Below are 20,043 nucleotides of genomic sequence, written 5' to 3'. Positions count from 1 at the left end.
GCGGGCACTGCATGGGCTGGCGCAGGCTGCGCTCGGTGACCCCCACCCCTCCTCCCCGCCGCTGCACGTGGACCAGCCAGTGTCCCTGTCACACGAGAGGCTGGGAACCCCTCTCCCCGGCTCAGGCACAGCCAGGCACTGCTCATGCTGGTGAACCCCATGACTGCGGAGATCCAGTGCTCATCCGAGCAGCCCCAACACATGAATGGCGCCCCTTCCAATTCACAAAAATCAGACACGGTCCGGCCATCCTCCTGAAGGAGGGCTCCTGCCTCTGATTCATGAATGGGGCAGCTTGCAGCAATTTGAAGCTGATGGGTTAAGCCCAGAAACATTATGTGCTCTAACAAACCCCCGTAGCTTGTTCTTGCGAGGAGGAACAAGCCAGTACCGGGGGGAAAAGCCAGTACTAGCGCTCAGAAAGGTGCTTTAAGATCTGTTAGTGCTGTCTGTTGTTGGCTTTGAATGTCACGGACAAGATGAAGAAGGTAGCAGTGACTCTGAGGAGAATGCTGCATCACCTGCAATGCCACGTGTGTGAGGAGAGGTTGAAAGAAAGAGGAGAAAGCACTGCAGTGGCAGCGTTTTGCCTTTTTTGTGGGAGTACCGAGCTGTCTCTGTGCGTGCATGTGGATGGCTTTGCAGAAAGCCCTTTTCCCAAGGGCAGGTGAAGTGAAAGAGAACTAATCTATTGCTGACAGTCAAGGCTGTTTAAGGACACTGTACTCAGTGTGTGTGACAGAGAGATTCGGTTTAGAGGCTTAGAGCAGGGATGGGTGCAAATCCCCATCCTTTCACAAACGCACGTTGTAGGATAGTACATATCACCATCATGTCACCGTTGTACACAAGATACAAATCTATAAAAACAGCTGCAAGAAAAATTGAAAAGGGGAAAAACACATTTCAGGGCAGCAAAAGCTGACACTATAATGAGATACACAAAGTAAGAGTCTTTTACACCAACAAGGATTATGGGATAGAAGCAGAGCTGGCCTGCCTTGCATCTCAGGGAGCAGAGAGACCAGAAATGCTTCTGGCTCAGAGATCAGCTGCCTGAAGGGGCTGCAGCAGAACTTTTTGTGGCAGGACATAATTGCTAAAAACTTTTTTGGTTAAACTGTAGCAGTTGAAACATCCTAACAGTTGAAAATTGTTTACAGGTGAGAGATACAAAGCCAGCCCTGCTTCCACTTCAGTGGCACTGAACATAGTCAGGTTCTGCTGTTTCAGCCTAGAAAGCAGAGAAGGATAAAGAACGTGGTGCCACATGCAGGGACACCACACTGCTGCTGCTGGAATGCCTCCGCTGTACTGCTGCCCTGTGCACAGTACAGCTGCAGCATTTTGGAATTGTTCAGCCTGGAGAAGAGAAGGCTCTGGGAACACTTTAGAGCAGCCTGAAGGGAGCCTACAAGTAAGGGGCAGAGGGACTTTTACAAAGGCATGTAGTGATATGATAACGGGGAATGTCTTTAAACTGAAAGAGGGTAAGTTTAGATCAGATATTAGGAAGAAATTCTTCACTGTGAGGATGGTGAGGCACAGGTGGCCCAGAGAAGCTGGGAATGCACCCTGCCTGGAAGTGTTCAAGGCCAGACTGAGGCTTTGAGCCACCTGGTCTGGTGGAATGTGTCCCTGCCTGAGGAAGGGAGGTTGGAAGTAGATGATCTTTAAGATGCCCTCTTTTAATGCAAACCGTTCTATGATCTTACCAACTTGGGTGTATTTTGTTTGGTTTGGTTGTCGTTTGATTGGGTTTTTTTGTTTGGTTGGTTTGGCTTTTTTTTGTTGGTTTTTTTTTTTTTTTTGTTTTTTTTTGTTTATTTTTCGATTGTTTGAGGTTTTTCTGCTTAGTTTTTTGGTTTGCCTACAGAGCAAGTCAGCTCCCATTTTTGGGAATGAAACCCAAAAATTGTTTCTGATTCCCACATGACTGGAGTTTCGTGCAACACATTTGTCCTTCTCTATCTTCTGTTAGAAGAGACATTGGTTCCAGTTACTTTTGAGAAGGGTTTGGGGAAGGTGTAGATTTGGGATGCTTCCTTACTTAAGTAGTGTGATCCAGCAGAAAGCGCCACATGACCCAAAGGTCCTCGGTCAACGGGAAAGCCCGATAGAGTTTTGGAAAGGCACGAAGGACTGGAGGAAAGCGAGCCAAGAATTCAAATGTATCGGGAACCGGGCTGGGGGTGGTTCATGGGTACCAGCGTTGCCCGGCGCCGGTGCCCGCTGCGACGGGAGGCGCATCCATCCCTGCGGGAGAGCCCCGCGCCCCGCGGGCCGGGCCCCGCTGCGCGCCCGCCCTCCCGCCGCGGGGGGGCGCTGGGGGCGCGGGCCCGCCGGCCGCGCGTGCGCACCGGCCGGGCCGGGCCGGGGGCGGCGGAGCGGGCGGGCCCCGCGCGGAGCGGCCGGGGCGGGCGGGGCGCGGCCGGGCGGCCCCGGCGACTGCGGGCGGAGGTGAGTGCGGGCGGCGGGGCGGCGGGAGAGCGGGAGCCGCGGCGGGGCGGCGGCCCGGCTCCTGCCGGCCGGGTTCCGGGCTGGCTTGGGCCCGCCGCGTCGCTCGGAAGGCGGCCCGTCCCGTCCCGTCCCGTCCCGGTGTTGCCACCTCTCTGTCTGCTGTGTCTTGTTCCCGTTCCTTCCAGTACTCCGAGCGCGCCTTGTCCGTGCTTGCAGTCGCCCAAGCGGGCTGTGTGCTGTGCGAGAGGACGTTTCCGTGGATGCAGAGGTGCCTTCCACTGGGGGCTCTTCCGCCCGGGCTCCGGTCTGCGCAGATTTGCCGAGTGACTGAAGTGCCCGCGGCAGAGTGCGACCTGTGTCAGCACACAGGTGGTTCTGGTGCTGTGTCAGGAAGGAGGAATGACAGACGTGGTTAACAGTCGGAAGCATATGGAAAGTTTTTAGTTGTAGCGCTGATAGTAATGTAGCATTCTGGCTTCTGCCCTGATAACGGCATCGTGCGTGTATTGCCTTGTACAGGAGATTTTAGAAGCTACCTCCAGAATCAGAATGTGGATGTAAAGTGGTGAGAAGAGCCGTTAAAAGTGGAATGTTTATTAGCATCTGAGATTATTTTAGTGCTACTGTGTGTAAGTACAATCAAGTCATGCATTAGCCACCCCACCCTAACAGTTTTTTGTTAAGAACACCAAATAGACATAACTCAATTTGTTAGACCATTTGATAAATAATGAAATTGATGCTTCTTTTGTTCATTGATGCTTCTTTTATTCATATTTGTTGTCTACTGGACAGTTGACATGTCAGACTTTCTTTCTAGCTCACAAAGCAAGAAAACATCCCATTTGTCCAAAAGAAAAACACATAATTATACTGTTCACATTCTTTTTCTGGAAAATATGCTTACTATGCTCAAAAAGCTCTCACTATGGAGAGTTCAGGTTGAATTTATTTATTATGAAAGTTTTAGCTGAAAACCTAAGCAAGTTGTTGCTTGCTGATCTTTCAGTCTGTAGTTAATGTAAATTGTCTTTTGCAGGAACCACAATTCTGTGTGTAGGAACTTGTAAGAAATATCAAAGATGACAGTAGTTTGTGATACTTTAAAATGTCATGTTTTTCATTACAACTGTAGTTCAGGCTATACTGAGCTATTTAAATGCTTTTTTTCTTAATGTGGCTGCAGTGGCAGTTCACAGAACACATTTATGCCCCAAAAGGCCCATTGACTAAGATGACAAATTAATTCCTTTTTCTTGCCAGCAGTAGTTTAACATCATTCTAATGGGATATGGTGGAGCTGCTATGAAATTCAGTTTAAAAGCACCTTTACCTTAGAAACAGTGTCATGATCCTAAGTCTTGTGTGATGCCCTGTTATAAGCCCTTTGCAGGTATCCAGGTTGTTTCTCTTCTCCTGTAGATAAGCATTTTGGTTTTTTATTAGCATTTGCCATGAATACACCTAGTTGTAGGTGCAGTGGGACCTATGAGGCCTTACCAGGTCTGCAGTGTCTGAGATTTCCTCCTCCTCTCTCTGCCCAAGCCGTGCCTTTTTCTGGCTTGTGGTTGTTAATTGGCCCACATCATTTCATTACAGCCAGGCCCAGCAGATCAGCCTCAATTGGTGCTTGCCAAGTGGCAGTCCTGGTTGGCATCCTGCGTTCCAGTGGGACACGTGAGCATCTGAAGAAAGCCTACTACAATTTCCTGAGACAAAGACCCTTCCCTGAAAGGAATACCTGGATGTTTCTCTGTGATAACTATGTATCTCTTCTAGAGTTCATCCTGAAACCTCTCTCTTTATTTTGTAGTGACAAGAGATAATTGATTGCATTATGTGTGCCTCGGCCAAATATAACACCCGGGGTCCCGCCCTCATCCCAAGGATGAAAACCAAGCATCGCATCTACTACATCACTCTCTTTTCCATAGTTCTGCTTGGCCTAATTGCCACAGGAATGTTCCAGTTCTGGCCTCACTCCATAGAATCATCCAGTGACTGGACTGTTGAAAAACGCAGTGTCCATGATGTGCCTGTGGTCAAGCTTCCTGCTGATAGCCCGATTCCTGAGCGGGGTGACCTCAGCTGCAGGATGCACACCTGCTTCGATGTCTATAGATGTGGCTTCAATCCCAAGAACAAAATCAAAGTGTACATCTATTCACTGAAAAAGTACGTGGATGAATATGGGACCTCGGTGAGCAACACCATTTCCAGGGAATACAATGAGCTGCTGACGGCCATCTCTGACAGTGAATTCTACACTGATGATGTCAACCGGGCCTGCCTTTTTGTGCCATCCATAGATGTCCTCAATCAGAATGCCCTCCGTATCAAAGAGACCGCTCAGGCGTTGGCACAGCTATCCAGGTAAGTGTTCAAACTTCAGTGTGTGAATGTAAGCAGAGTAAGCTTAATGCAGGAGGGGAGAATGCAGTGAATTAATGCCAGCACTAGGCTTTGACAGAACTTGTCTCTATGCAGAGAGCACCTTTCTAATTGCAGTTTGTTTCTTCTTTTGCCACAGGTGGGACCGAGGAACAAACCACTTGCTCTTCAATATGCTGCCTGGAGGGCCACCTGATTATAACACTGCCCTAGATGTTCCTAGAGATAGGTATGTGTTGTGCTGTGTGATGGACAGATCTGGGTTTAAATGCCACTGAAGAAGCAACGAGCTCAGAGGGGCAATTGATAGCAAAGGATGTACTCCTTAACCTTTACAAAATATGACTTGCTTGCTTCTCAAAAAAAGAAAGTAAGGTCTTGTATAGAAGAGGGGTTTACTTTTGAAACCTGATAGTTTAGCCCCATCCTTAATTTTGTAAGGGATGTGGCTGACAGTTTGCTTTTAACTCTTGAACTTGCTGTAAGGTTGGAGAATCTTGATCTGGAGTGTAACTGAATATGAACGCTTTACAGAATGTCCCATTCGATGCAAATTAAAATTCAAAGATGCTGTTGTAGCAGCAGCTTTCTGATAGAAGTCAGGTGCTTCAAGGGCATTTTAAAGCAGCTGCTGTTTGACAAAACTGTGGTGAATTTCAATAGTTTCTGTTATCTTAATAGTTAGACTATATTAGTAATTGGACAAATGCTCTTAGTTATTCTGTGGCAAATGTGCTTTAAAAATATTTGCCGGGAACTTAAAAGGCATACATTCTGAGCTCAATTTTCATTTCCAGGATAGTTTACTTTTGGAAGGGGACAGGAGGTTGCAAGGCAAAGAAAATTGGAAAAAGAGGAAGGCAAAATTATTTAGCTTAGATACTGTTGCTGAAGATATTTCTAATATGTCAGCCTGTGTGTGCTTAGTTCTGCTGAGTTAGGTCCATTGTAACCAGTGCTTTTCTTGAAGGTCAAAGTTAACTTTCTTCTGCCAAATGTTAACAAAATCATGCCTGAGATATGGGATGTTTGCTAAGATGATTGTCTGTGGAGTGTATCTTGATTTCTTTGCAGCAAAGACAATTTAAAACATCCTCCAGTACCAGAACAGATTTTTTTTTTTTTTTCTGCACGTGTTTAATCAGTAAATTTGCTCATTGTAATTACATCACTGTGAAATAAGGCTTTAGTTTTTTTTCCTTCTCTGTATGAAATATGTTGTATGTATGTGGGTTAGCCTGGAGAGGGCAGTCAAGCATCAGTCTCATGTAAACAAGTCTGTTAATCTGTTAGTAAATACTTGCATTTGTTATCTTAGATTTGTACTTAAGGAGAATTTTCATTCGACAGTGGAATGGACTGCATGTCTATGGATGCATGTGTCTATCAAAGAAGTGAATTTATTAACTGAATATAGTAGATATGCTGCAGAACCTTTTATTTTTACTTCTTAATCTCACATCTCCATTTATGTTTGGCCTTGCGTGCCTTGGCTTAGCAGGCAGGAAACATTATTTTGGTAGGTGTTTCTCCTAAGTGTTTGTCATGCTACCATGGAAAACTGAGTAATTTAAATAAAAAACTGAAGTCTTTTTTGGCATTCAGGTGTTGTAGTTTGCCAATCTGACTCACCCCACAGCTGTACGATCACAAGCTGTAATATGTAAGAGAGGCAATAACAGTGCTTGGGATGAAAAAAAAGTAGAAATTCCTTTTTGTAGGCAGCCAACAGTTGGACTGTTTGGTGTACAGGTTGTACATGACCTATTGTACAGGTCACAGGTGCAAAGACAAGTGGCCTGTGAAACAAGTCAGGAGTGTGGTGAACCTAGTCCTCGGCCTGAGTGATGCAGTATGAGCTTTCAGTATGATTTAGGAGACCTTTGGAGTTCTTACTTCATGTCTAACAGAACAAGTGACCTGGGTGTGTTTTCTTAATTTGAGAATGTCTACAGATATTAGGAGTGGGTAGTTAACCAAGTGTGAAAGACAGTTGTTTGTAGCATCATAGGGTGAGAGGCTGCTGGCCAAAATAAAGGCATGTTGGCAGAGTTCAGCTGGTTTTGAATGACTTGTCTGAACAACGTGTTCAGACAGCTCCAGAAGGACTGCATTTGTGGGAGTTTGTGGATCACTTGTGAAATACACAGGTAATGTTTGTGAAGTTTGTGCAGGGAGTGTGGCCTGCCTTCTACAGTCAACGTGTCTGAGAGGTCATTCACAGTTGAACTGCAGTGGATCATGAGGTTTAATAGATTTGTGTTCTATTGATCTGCTGCAGAATATTACTCCAGTTAAAGGAAGACCTTACACACAGAAGGGAACTCAGTTATAGAATCATTTTACATCTGGAAAAGTTCTTGGCCATGGTACTTCATTAAGGGGTTGCTTGTTTATTAAATCCTCAAATCCAATTTCCAAAGACAGTGTAAAAGTGCTTTATTCCATAATTTCAAAGGTGAAAGTGTGCCTTGTGGGCATGGAGGTTATGTTGCTGGTGTTAGCTGCCATAACATATGTAATCTCCTGCCATAAAACATAAAAGATAAGCTCTATATTATCTGTTAATTAGTGCTGTTGAATTTGGTACAGTAATGAGGTTGAAAGGGTTTCTTTTGCAAAGCTAATCTGTAGCTGTGGAATTGAATTTACCAACGAAGATACTTTCTATTTATTTCTGTTTCAGTCCATTAATTGGGTTCAGTGGCTTGTGAAGTTTGGCAGAAGGCTGCTGCAGGTGGCAGTTGGACAGAAACATTCAGAGTACAGGCCAGTTGGGGCACTTCATGGAGAGAAAGAAGGATCAATATTTGAAAAGTGGTGAAAAGTTGCTCAGGGACAGTCATTCCTTGCTGATCAGTGCCATTTAAAGATTATTTGTCTTGAGTACATTAGGAGTTAATGTTCCTATTCTCTTAGTGCACTGTACAATGAAAATCCAAGTGGTGTTGGTTCCCTGTGGGTTTATTTAGGTAAAAGTCTGCATGACACACACCTGCTTTCTCAAGGCTGATGAGGTGCTGTCATGTTTTCACTGGATCCTATTAAAACAATCTGGTTCTGGTTTCCCAGTGGGGGGGGGGGGGGTGGGGGTGGGTTGTAAAAAAAGAGAAGGGGATATAAAGTGCAAGAACAGTAACACCAAAGCCAATTTTTTTCTCTGTTCTTGTAACTGAATTAATATGGATAAGGAGTAAAACATGTAGCTTCAAGAGTGAGACCTAGTCATAGCAGTGTTGTACATGTCACCAAAAGCAGGGGGATAGGGGACATTGGAAAGGAATTAAAAATGATCACTTGATTTGGAACATAAATTCAAAACTCAGCTCGTACTTATCATCCTATTCTCCAGTTGATTTTTGCTCCTAACATAGTTTGTGTTCTGAATGAAGAATTATATTTATGGCAAAGTGTAATCATGGTGTTTGAACACTGAACAATTGTGCTGCAGCTCAGAGCAGGAAGTGAAGTATTCTGTGGGACATCTGATGGGGATTAGAACAGGCACAACATACTGGTGTTCATCCAGAGTGTCTTGTTCTGATGGGAAAAATCTTGGGTGATAATTAGGTATGATGATAATCTGTTGTCTAACACTTGTGGAAGAAACTGCTTCTCCAAACACCATACCAAGGGTTTCAATCAGTGATATCTGAAAACAAGAATATCAGCTAATGGATCAGCCTCTTCCAGTTTCATGTTGACTTTTTATTCCCATGTGTGTTCTGATTACTGATGAGACCTGTGCCTGCTCTGATTTCAACTGTGACAGTAAGGCTTTCCACTGGAATCATAGCTGCAACAATGGATATGGCTCCTCAAGATCCTTTGTTTAGTGCCTTGTCTAGTAATGTATTTGTATCCTGCTCCTTTCCATAGAGAAGGAGACAAACTGGAATTGAGAAATAGTTTTCTCCGAACTACTTTGTATGGTACCTTAAGCAGACCCTGGGGCGCCGAAAGTATAGCACACCCTCCTGTTGAGTGACAAAGGACTGAAAGTTTGATCAGCTCTTTGAGAAGTCTCACAAAAGAAGCTGAATCTGAGCTTCTTTTGGAACTAGGATGATGTGTTCCTGATGCTGCCTGGTCACTGCACATGAAATGGCAATGAAAAGACTGTTGTCCTCTACTATCATATTCCGAAGAAGCTTGCTTTGTGATAGGAGGTAGTAACAAACCTCTTTTTTCCTGGAATTGTGTGTGATATACTGCTTTCTTCTATACATGTTGTTCTCTTCTGTTTCCTAAAGCACTTCTGTGTGACAAAAGGTTGTCCCATCTAGGAAAAGGCACAATGTGGGTCATCCTGTTGGAAGGTTGAATTGCATTTTAATTTGTCAGTCTTTGATTATTCCCATGCTCTCTAGCATATAGTATCCCAAGCAACCTCTACTGTTGGAACTCACTGTCGTAACATACAGATTTCTTGTTCTCGTGTTTTCTGTTTGTAGAATTTTTGTGTAATATAAAATTGAAATAAATTTCACTAGCTCGTATGATTACTTTGAAAATACAGTTGCAAGTAACTTCATTTTATTTTCCATCCTGAGAAGTCCAGAGTCACTGTAAGATGCTAAAATGCTATGTTACTGTACTGTGATTTGTATCTGAAATATAGCTTGTCTTTAACACTTTGAAAGGTGTGCTATACCCTATTTTAGTACAGGCAGCAAGGAATATCTTAGCTAGTATAAGTAATTCAGAATGTATTTTGTCAAATTAAAATTGTCTTAGGATATGTAAGCTGGCAAATTGCAGAATTATCATAATGACAGCAATATATTAGATTTCCCTGTATTAATGCAAAAATGGTCAATTCCTCAGTGATCATACCAAATTGTAAGCACTCTGTTGGTGACTAGATACAATTTAGCAGTAAACCAAGATCATGAAAACTAAAGTCAACCTAAAACCAGCATGAGAACATGCTACTGACAAATGCTGAGGGACAAACTTACCTCAGAGCATGCATCTTCTTGTTCTGGTAACAACAAGCAGTGAATCACTGGAGTTTAAAGTAACTTTCTTGTGTTTTTCAGAGCTCTGTTGGCTGGTGGAGGCTTCTCCACTTGGACTTACCGGCAAGGCTACGATGTCAGTATTCCTGTTTACAGTCCCTTGTCGGGAGAAGTAGATCTGCCAGAAAGAGGACCAGGGTAAAGTAATTCCCATGAATTGGGCAAAGTATATTTGATATCATATTTAGTATTGATGATTATAAAATACAAATATAGCTACTAACTTCATGGTGAGCTTGGGCAGTTTTGTAAGAGTTGTTTTTCACAGCTCTTGCTATTAAAATAGATTATGCTTTCAGTGCTGATGGTCTGGGTTCAATTGCCAGCTGCTCTCTCTAATAGCTTTATACTTCATTCTTATATTGTGGTGCCCAAAACTGCGCAGAGGACTCGGAGCAAGGCAATCGCCTCCTTTGACCAGCTGCCTGATGCAGACAGGGACACAGTTGTGCCTTCTGGCTGCCAGGGCACTGCTGACTCATATTCAACTTGCCATTGACCAGGACACCCAGGTCTCTTTCCACAGGGCTGCTCTCCAGCCTCGTTTCCCAGTCTGTCCATACATTCAGGGTTGCCCTGTCCCAGGTGCAGAATCTGATGCTTGTCTTTGTTAAAATTCATCCAACTGGTGATTGCCCAGCCCTTTGATTTGTTGAGATCTCTCTGCAAGGCTTCTCTGCCTTCAACGGAGCCAACAGCTCTTCCCAATTTATTGTTGTTGGCAAACTTACTTAGTATCCCTTCCAGTCCTGTGTCCAAGTCGTTTATGAAGATGTGGAAGAGTACAGGACCTAAGCTGGAGCCCTGAGGACCCCCACTGGGACAGGTCGCCAGCCTGATGTAACAGCCACCATTTGTGCCTGACCTGTCATTATGCTCATGAAAAAGGAAGATGAAAACTTGTATGTATGATTATGGGAACACATACATCCAGAGCTTAGAATATTTTATTTGTTTCTTTTTTTTAAAGTAATGGAGTAAGACATAAACACAAACAACACCAACCCTCCCCTCCCCCAACTTTGTAGCTGGAAGTAAAGCAAGACAATTGGGAAATAAACCACTAATTTTCTCTGAGCATCTAATTAGCCATTGAAATGAACTACCCTGGCAATAGTGGTTTCTCTAATCTGTTCATTTCTTCAGAAGAAGAGGAGGTAGAAGTCTAGAAGACATGTTTTAACTGGTTATGGAAGGCCATTATTTTACATTTCATAAATCTTCTAATTACACAGCTGAAAAAGTTTTGTTGTAACAAGGCCTTACCTCTGTTATGGTTTAAAAGATGGGCAGACAGAGGCAATGGGGATCAATGATGTGTTTGCTCATTGTGAAGATCAAGTTTACAACTGTAACAACTTTAGGTCCTTTTCTTCTGACAGCGTTTTGTAGAGAATATGAATTTTCAAAGTTGAAAACTGTGATTGAAATGGTGCATTGAAAAGTGCACCATTTCAAAATGTGATTTTGAAATGCATTTCAAAAAATGTGATTGAAAAGCCTCTGTTGGACACAAAAGTATTGGGTTCAATTGTCTTTTCTGGTAAGGGCAGTGCTCTTGCTGTTGCTCTTGGCTGCTCCAGGTACGATAATGCATTCAATTAGGACAAACTTGTGCAGCAGCAGTTTACTTTGCTCACACCCTTTATGTCCCTGCTTGTGATGTCCCTGGACCAGGCCAGCAAGTGGCATCTGGTTGCATCCCAGCTGATCGTTCCCACGTCTCAAGTGTTACTACATTCCGACCCAGAGTGAAGGCACGCTTTGTATTTCTGTCTGGAGAGCGTGAATGCGATGGTAGGCTTCAGCATGTAAAGAGACATACAGTCATATTGTTCATGTCCAGTAGTCAGCTAAACTCCGTGTCTGATTTTGGGTCGGAAAAGAGAAATAGGTTTTATGTTCAGTTAAGGTGTTGGAGATTTCGTTTCTCAAAACTGCTGCTTTTTTTTTAAATTGTGTTGGGCAGCCTGGTGTCCGGAGTGCCATCCAGTGGCCACTCAGCGTTACTAGTGAGCCGCCTTCCTGGCCTGGCTGCTTTGTGCAGGAGGGGTGGGACGAGGACACGCCGCTCAGAATCCAGGCTTGCTTGGGATAAACCTTTGCATTACTCCATGTCAGTGTGTTATTTCTCGGGAGGTGGCGTGTACTTTCTTTTGTAGCAATGTTTGATAGCTAGATTTTGAGTGTCATAGAATGATGGCAATTTCAAGGCAGAATTTGGTTTTAAACATATACACGAACAAGCCTACTTTTTTTTTTTAGCTGGTTATATGCATTTATTATCACTCATCTGTATCATTATTTCCTTTTTAAAATGCCTCTTACAGAGCTGAACTGAGGGGGTTTGATTTACTTGCCTTTTTAATTGGATTGCTTAAAATCCACTTCTGCTGGTAGCAAGTTGGTAGCAGCTGGAGGCTTGTGAGAAAGAATGTTTAAAAAAAATACTATGCATCTGTTAATTGGAGCAACTAAAGTGGCCAGCATGAAAATGAGTAGAAGAGGTGAGAAGAGCAGCAGGAGAGGTCTGACTTTATAAAGTGTGTGTGTTTGTGTGTTTTCAGAGCTGTAAATTAAAGATAGCATCACGTGGAGTAGAATTGGAATCTCAAGTACAGGCCTTGTGCTTCCTGTGTTCTTTTGGCAGCATGAGGGCACTCACTCACTGTGTGTTCCTTTCAATGGGGAGTGGTGGAGCAGTCTGACTTTAGCTGACCTGTTTTAAAAGGAAACCCAAGTAGATGAGTATAACAGTTATATGACATGCTATTTTCCAGTATTAGTATAACTTTTTTAAGCAGCAAGCACCTAATTTGAGCCTGTGTTCCTGTGTGGTTTACCTCCAGTGTTAATTAGTGTTTTTAAACACTTCAGTATTTAACATATTTGGCACATTTTAAATATTCATGGTTTTGGAACATGGTAGGGGTTGAGAGTGTATGGGATAACATACACTATATGGACCTTCAACTTTTCCCTGGAAATATTGCCTTTATATTGCCCCAAAGAGAAAGAATTTAATCACAGTTTAAAAAGATGAGCTTGTTCTATTGCTGCTGTCACCATATCAAGACTAAATAAGCTAAATACTAAATACTGAGTTGTCAGTTCAGCATCTTTTTTCAATTAAAATTCATGAGAACATATATGGGAGGAGAAACTAGAAGCAGCACTCAGTGTCCTATCTACTTTGTTTTAGTACACAATCACCAAACAAAAGTACAAACAATCCTGGCATCAGTAGCAGGCTGATTTAAAATGTAGTTAAGTGATGTTTATTTAAGTTTTTAATTGAAGTTTTAATGCAAGTGCCTATTCTAGTGTAATAGGCACTTTTACCAAGTACTAATTTATTCAGAGTTGTAAATAATGTTGAGCCACTTACTATCCCAGACTTAATTATGTTTCATCATTACCCTTTCCAGCCTGAAAATATGGTCTTGGCAGCATGTCTGTATTTAGTTAATCTTGCTCTGCTTTTCTAGGATGGAGGGAAATGTGTTCTTGAGCATCTTGGAAGTAAACTTGCAGTGCTGTCAGGTAACGTGGCTGTGTTTTTTCAGTCCTCGCAGGTATTTCATTCTGTCATCTCAAATGGCTCTGCACCCAGAGTACCGCCTGGAGCTGGAAGCTCTTCAGGCTGAGAATGGGGAATCAGTGCTGATCCTGGACAAGTGTACAAACCTGTCAGATGGGCTCCCTGCTGTTCGCAAACGCTGCTACAAGAATCAAGTCTTTGATTATCCTCAAGTGCTTCAGGTAAGGCTGTCTCTCCTCCAAACTTCTCTTCTCAGCAGTGTCTGTCTTAGCTATGGTGCTGTTCCTGTTTAGCAGTGGTGGGGTACTTCCTTGTATTTAATTAATGTGCTGGTTATGTTTTAGAACTGCATAATTTGTTATGTTAGCTTGAGTATTATATCCTAACTTTAACTAAGTTATATTATATCCTAACTTATTTTTGAGAGGGCCAAAAACCATGTGCTCGAACTGATATGCCGACTATGCTGTAATTTGAAAACACTGTATAACAACTTCATGAGACTGGTCATGGTGGTTTAGTAACACAAGACAGTGTCATGTAAACTTAAAAAAATTGCACAAAGATACTGCCAAATCCAGCAGCAATGGGATGCTAAAATGGAGGAACGGGAGGAAAAACTTTTGAAGGCAGATAAAGTTGCTCACTTCAAAACTGGAGAGGAACATGGGAATCTACACCTTCCAAAATAGCTGGCAAAAGGGCTCAGCAGGCATGAATTTGGAATTGATTTCTCAGATCTGACAGTCCAAACTTTGCTAGATGAAGCTTGGAGCTGCAGATGGCTTTGTTAGTTGGATAGAAGGTTAACATGAACTTTAAAGAGGTTATGCTCTTATATTTGGGCCAAAAAAAGAATATTACATTTAGGGAGAGTTAGTCAGATTACATTTTTTGTATGCAGTTTAGTAGTTAAATTGTACAAAACTATCTGTATAGATATGACAGGCTGAGCTAGAAGGCTTTGTCAGCATGCAGCTATGAAAACATCTAGGTGAAATGTGTTTCATGGCCTTGGCCCAACTTCCAAAGGTCTTTTGATGTGTCAGTGAAGATAAAACTAGATAGTGTTCTCAGACCCCTGTGTCTCTTGGCAATTCACTAACAGAGGTGCTTTGGCATGCAGTGTGGTGAAGTGAGTTATGCCATAGGCCACTGTGCTCTGTCTGTGGCCACCAGCATATAATCTGTCTTTGAACTTCAGCAAATGATGGTAAAATAACAAACAAGCTGAGGAAAGGCAAAGTTTCCACCCCTCCTGTTATGTTTTGTAGGAAATATGTTTAAAATTCTGTGTGGAGGAGGAGGAGGAGAGGGAGTAAAGGGTCACTGTGAGTCTTAAACTTTGAGTAAAAAAAAAAAACTACTTGTTTGCTTTATTTCTTTAAATACAAAGTGGATTGCTAAAGGATAGCAAGTCAGGGAATCTATATCTATATTTTGCTATATATGATTTTATAACTCAGAAGAGAGCTGGCACATGCCGAGATTGTTAAAATACTTTCCTTTGCAGAGCCCTGCATTTCCCTTTGGAATGTCTGGCTGATAACAGTGGTGATGTGAGGAGATGTATTTATAGTAACCTTTGTCTAGACAGGAAAAATGGTTATCTGGGCAGATGAGCATGTGTGTCCACATCTGGGCTTCTTTTTTTCTTTTTTGTCTCTCCCAGACCTTACTAGTCTCTTCCACCTGCTGCTGTGTGATCTAGTGAGTCAGTGGTTAAAATGTGTGTTCATTCTCTCAGCTCCTTCCATTCCCCACACCCTTCTTTTCCTTCTCTTCCTGTCTAAGAGTGGGGGAAGGGGGATTTGGATCACAGCTCATCCTTTCCAGCACTGCCTTTACAGATGTCCTACTAGACAGACTCTTGGATTTCTGGGTTGTTAATGCTTCCTGTTTGCAGTCTTCTCTTGGATGAGATTTTCAAGTACTCTATGAGTATGAACACAGGTCTTATGATTGCATTAGGAAACAAGTGAAGAGCCAGCAAACCCCCTTGTATTTCCTAGTTCCATCTTGATGTTTTGCTGCCCTGCTGAGCCTTCTGGCTCCTTTTCTTCAGGCCATGTACTTTCCACAAGCTGGAAAAATGTTTTCTTATCTGTGGGAACCCCTGTATCAACTTTATAATTTTTCTTTCTTAAACTTAGGGATAATACTGACTTGGGATTTTTCCCTGTTGTGTAGCTGAACTCTACTAGCATATATTTTGTGATCTTGAATCTGTAGCAAGATTCCTCAGTTGGCAGTGAGTCCCTAAACACAGGGTGAGTGCAACATAGTCAAGAAGTCTTCTCTGCTGCAGTTTAAACTCATAGCATTTTTTCTTGTGTGTTGTGGACATGAGTAAGTGGATTATATTCTTTTTTGCAACAACTTTTTTTATCTTTGAAGCTCCCTTCCTCCTGCCCTCATTCCTTCAGAATAAATAGTATTGATATAGTCAATCCTTGCTTGTAGATTATACCTTCAAGGTAAGTAATCATCCTTTACTTACCACTGGAAGTGCATTGCCCAAGACTGAACTCTGCTCTGACTGTGGTCTTTTGTTACTGTGAAGAGTGAGTGAATCCTTCAGATTTCGTAAATTGTACTTCTTTTTGCACTGTAATACTATCTGTGGGTGGAGTGGTTTGTTTTTTCAACAGTGCAACATTGCTGTCACATGAATACCCTTTCTTTGCCTGCTCTTTTGTAGGAATTGTCCTCTTCTGCAAAGTGCAAATCCTAGCCAGTTACCTCATGCTTTATATTTGCGCAGTTTGCTATTTGTCTCTTAAGTGTTGAATTCTGTATGTATTGGTATTTCTTAGTTGATTTATGTATATAATGTCAAAGTCTAATCCTGCTATCCATTATACCTGCTAATCCTACAAAATCATAGGTTTGTCACGTCTAATAAGTATGGTCTTAACTCTGCTACTCAGTTAACTAAGGGACACACTGAATGCTGTTGCACTTAGGAAAGATTACTTGGTCCATCACTGTTTTACTTGTGAGCTACTGTTAACTACTTTATACTTTGAGTTCTGTAACTGCAATTTATGTAACTGTAAAGCCTATGAGGCCTTTATCTAGCCCCTGATTTCTTAATTAGCCTGTGAAAATGCTATCAAAGATGTCAAATGACTTTCAAACTTGAGATACGAAATCCATTAATTCCCTACTATCCATAGAACTGCATTGCCTTATAACAGAAGAAAATTAAGTTGGCTCCATACAGTTTATACTCCAAAAAGTTTATATTAATTGTTGCTCATCTTGTGCCAAACTTCTGAAATGTTTTAAACTTATTTTTCTCCTTGAGTTTTCTCAACTGAATTCTGAAGTTTGGCCATTAAAATAAAGCACAGAATTGTCCCACCAGCTCACTTCTCACTCCTCCACTTACGATATTTTTCCTAGCCTCTGGAAGATAAAGTTGTATAACTATTTTGAATTAGCTAATAATTCAGAATATATTGATTGCACAGAGCAAGTTGGTTTTCCTTTTGACTTGTTTTTTTTTATGAAGGGAAGGTCAGGAAAACATAATGCCTATATACATACACACACACAATGCATATATAACATTTCCTTTTTTTCCTCATCTATATGTTGGATACCATTTGTTGACAGGAGTCTACGTTTTGCGTTGTTCTACGTGGAGCCCGCCTCGGACAGGCTGTGCTGAGTGATGTTCTTCAAGCTGGCTGTGTCCCAGTCATCATTGCTGACTCCTACATTTTACCTTTCTCTGAGGTTCTGGACTGGAAGAGGTCTGTACCCTCACTCTTGTATATTGAACCACTGCCTTCAGTGATTTGGATCAAATCTGTGTGAGAAGTCAAGGGTACTGGGGGTTACAGGGAATGAAATACAGAGTAAGGTGCATTCTGTCTTTGCCCTTGATCTATTGATTGATCTATTATGTTTCAAAAATAGGAGAGGAAAATAAATGAGACTGATATGACAGAACATTTGATTATCCTGTAGCCAGTCATTTTTTCTTCTAAAGCAGATTTGCTGTATTATCTTGTGCTTGAATTCAATGAAGACTGGTATCCATTCAGGCTCTTTTAAGGAAAATATGTACTAAATATTGCATCACAGAAATGCTAATTCTCTATATTGCATCATTATTCCCAAGTTTATCTGAGATGGAAATGGATCATTGCTTTGTAACTGAGTACACTGTGTTAGGAGCTTACATTATTTTTCTATGCATGCCCTATGCCCACATGATCTTGGGATAATATGTACAAAAATCACTTGTGTTATATGTAACACTGTATAATCTGTTACTGTTTGGCCACTTCAAAAATTACTGCTGACAGCAGGTCAGTGGCAATCTAGAGATGAGAATTCAGGATTTCTGGGTCTCTGTCCCTTTCATAGTTATTAGATTGTCCGAACAGATGAATTTACAGACTTTGGTGGCACTATCTGTGGGCAAACTGGCTGCTGTTGGGAAGGAGCTGCTAGAGACTATTTTGTTAGGCTGAGAGAAGACTGCTTCTTTTTGCTCATGTCTTTTGAATATGTCTTATTAAAATATTAAAAGATTCTGGGTTGAAAAACAGTTGACATGTTTTCATGTTGAATTTCTTTCTTCTCATCTTGCCATATGTTTTCTCTTTTTTGCTTATAGGGCCTCTGTTGTTATCCCTGAAGAAAAGATACCTGAAATGTACAGTATTCTGCAAAGTATCCCCCAGCGACAGATTGAAGAGATGCAAAGACAGGTAAAACTATGTACTGTGTTAAAATTACTTTCATTTATTTGCAGTTAGAGTGTGGGTTCATACACCTGCCTTGCTCTGATAGCTGTTGGAATGCAGAAACATCCACTGTACTCTCATGTTAATATTTTGATTATTTGACCCTTTTCTTTCTTTATGCTAAACATCTGCATTTGCCATCACTTTTCAGTGGGATGGAAGCTCTCCCTGAATGTAAGTGTACTGCCTACTAACATCTATTAATATATTTCTAATGAAATCAGGCATGTATTTGTTTCATTTTTCTACATGGTATCTAAATTGTAGTAAAGAAGTTCAAGAGTCTGTGCTTATTTCAAAAGAAGCTTTGGTTTGTAGAAAAATTTAGTCACTTAAAATGTGAGGGGAGCATTAAGTCCAAAATGCTTTAAATATTTTCTCTAAGTTCACAATTCCTCTGAGAGAGAGATTTTACTTCTTTGATGACTGCAAGAGCTGAGACCATGAACTGTCAGCCCAGCAAAGAGGCTATTAACATATGATGTACACTTTTATCTAGGATATCTCATCCTTGACATCTTATTGTACCTGAGCATATATTGTTATAAGGTAAGAAGATACTTTTATCAATGCCTCAGTTCCTCATCAGGAAAATCATAGAGGAAGTAAGAGCTAGGTATTAAGGAAAAAGTTAACTCTCTGATCTCAGGTGAATTTTCAAGATGCATGGGATTTCTGTTGTCAAATTTCTGCAAGAATTGTGAAGTCATGCTCCTGAAATGGCCTTGCACAAGCTCAGTGGCAAAGTCATCTTTTGCCTGGTCCTTGTAAAAAGTGGTCCAAGACATGATTTTGTTAGTGTAGCCTACAATACTCGAGTTATTTCTACTGAGGCCGTGCTAAAAGCTCCACAGTGTACATTAACACTGATACATGGGGAGAAAATAGACTCTCAAATTTAGAAGTAAATATCTTTCACACCTGCATTCTGTTGCCAGCTTCGCTTCATTCTGTTCTGAGAGTCTGCAAATACCACAGAAGCCGTCAGGGGTCTCCTTTCTCTTTAGTGCCTTCACACAAATGAAGCATTTTGATGGGGCCTGCTAGCAGCACCAACGTGCCACCAAAACCAGGAGGTGAAAAAGTAACCTCGGTGTTACAACTCCTAGAGATGTGATTTTTGGTTTAGAGATGTTAACACTAGGGAGTTTTGCCTAATAAAGCTTTAAAACTGACATTAATAGTCTGTCAAAGTGTGCATTAATTTTCTTGTTGTCCATTTCTTAATAACATAAAATAATCATTTCAGGATAGTGTTCTCCAGCTATGGACAATGCACTTCACAGCTTAAACACTAATTTTAAAGTATGAAATCAGGCAACAACTCCAGTCTGTTAAGAAAAAAGCCAGCAAAATGAGGACAAGGGAGCAAACCCCCTAAACACTCACAATGAAACAAACCAACAATAGCCCTCTTAATTCAGATGATATATACATTATGTATGTTTTCTGTAACTCTTTAAAATTAACTTAAAATAGATGATATTTTAGTGCTCATAATACAGATATTGTCTCTGTTCAGAGTGAATTTTGTTGGATTATTTGTGGTTTGTGATACTCATAGTCATTGGGTTCAAAACATCACTGAACATCATTGGAAAATGTAATTCAATTGACTGAAGCTGTGATGTGTTTTTCTAAAGCTTCCTCTCACATCTTGTTGCTTTTGTTGTGTGTTTTGATAGTAAAAGTAACAGGATGAAATCACAGGGTCTTTCATCTTCATGAATGTATTTCTGTTTGTGTATTGAGGATACTTAAACATGTTATCCATACATTTCATGTCCTGTCAACCTTATTTACAAGGCAAAATCCCTGTGTAAGTGTCTCTGCAATTCCCTTGCTGATAGGTGGTTCTGTGTTCTAG

General features: G+C 41.5%; 1 protein-coding gene across 2 annotated transcripts in view; it reads left to right on the top strand.

Moving 5' to 3' along the window:
- Nucleotides 1–2,418: 2,418 nt before the first annotated feature.
- The window catches only part of EXT2 (exostosin glycosyltransferase 2), a 73,409-nt gene continuing 55,784 nt past the window's right edge, over nt 2,419–20,043 (top strand). The window contains exons 1-7 of one of the 2 annotated variants that reach the window (XM_048307130.1): nt 2,419–2,460; nt 4,274–4,833; nt 4,991–5,080; nt 9,894–10,010; nt 13,439–13,634; nt 17,035–17,174; nt 18,047–18,140. In XM_048307130.1, coding sequence (XP_048163087.1) covers nt 4,298–4,833; nt 4,991–5,080; nt 9,894–10,010; nt 13,439–13,634; nt 17,035–17,174; nt 18,047–18,140 — 1,173 coding nt within the window. In that variant the 5' untranslated portion in view covers nt 2,419–2,460; nt 4,274–4,297. Of the gene's footprint in view, nt 2,461–2,779; nt 3,090–4,273; nt 4,834–4,990; nt 5,081–9,893; nt 10,011–13,438; nt 13,635–17,034; nt 17,175–18,046; nt 18,141–20,043 lie in introns of those variants that run through there. The other variant, XM_048307129.1, reaches the window with a different exon arrangement.

This window comes from Corvus hawaiiensis, chromosome 6 (genome assembly GCF_020740725.1).
Source record: "Corvus hawaiiensis isolate bCorHaw1 chromosome 6, bCorHaw1.pri.cur, whole genome shotgun sequence".
In the NCBI taxonomy this organism is placed as follows: domain Eukaryota; kingdom Metazoa; phylum Chordata; class Aves; order Passeriformes; family Corvidae; genus Corvus; species Corvus hawaiiensis.
This window is presented reverse-complemented; position numbering and strand designations above follow the sequence as displayed.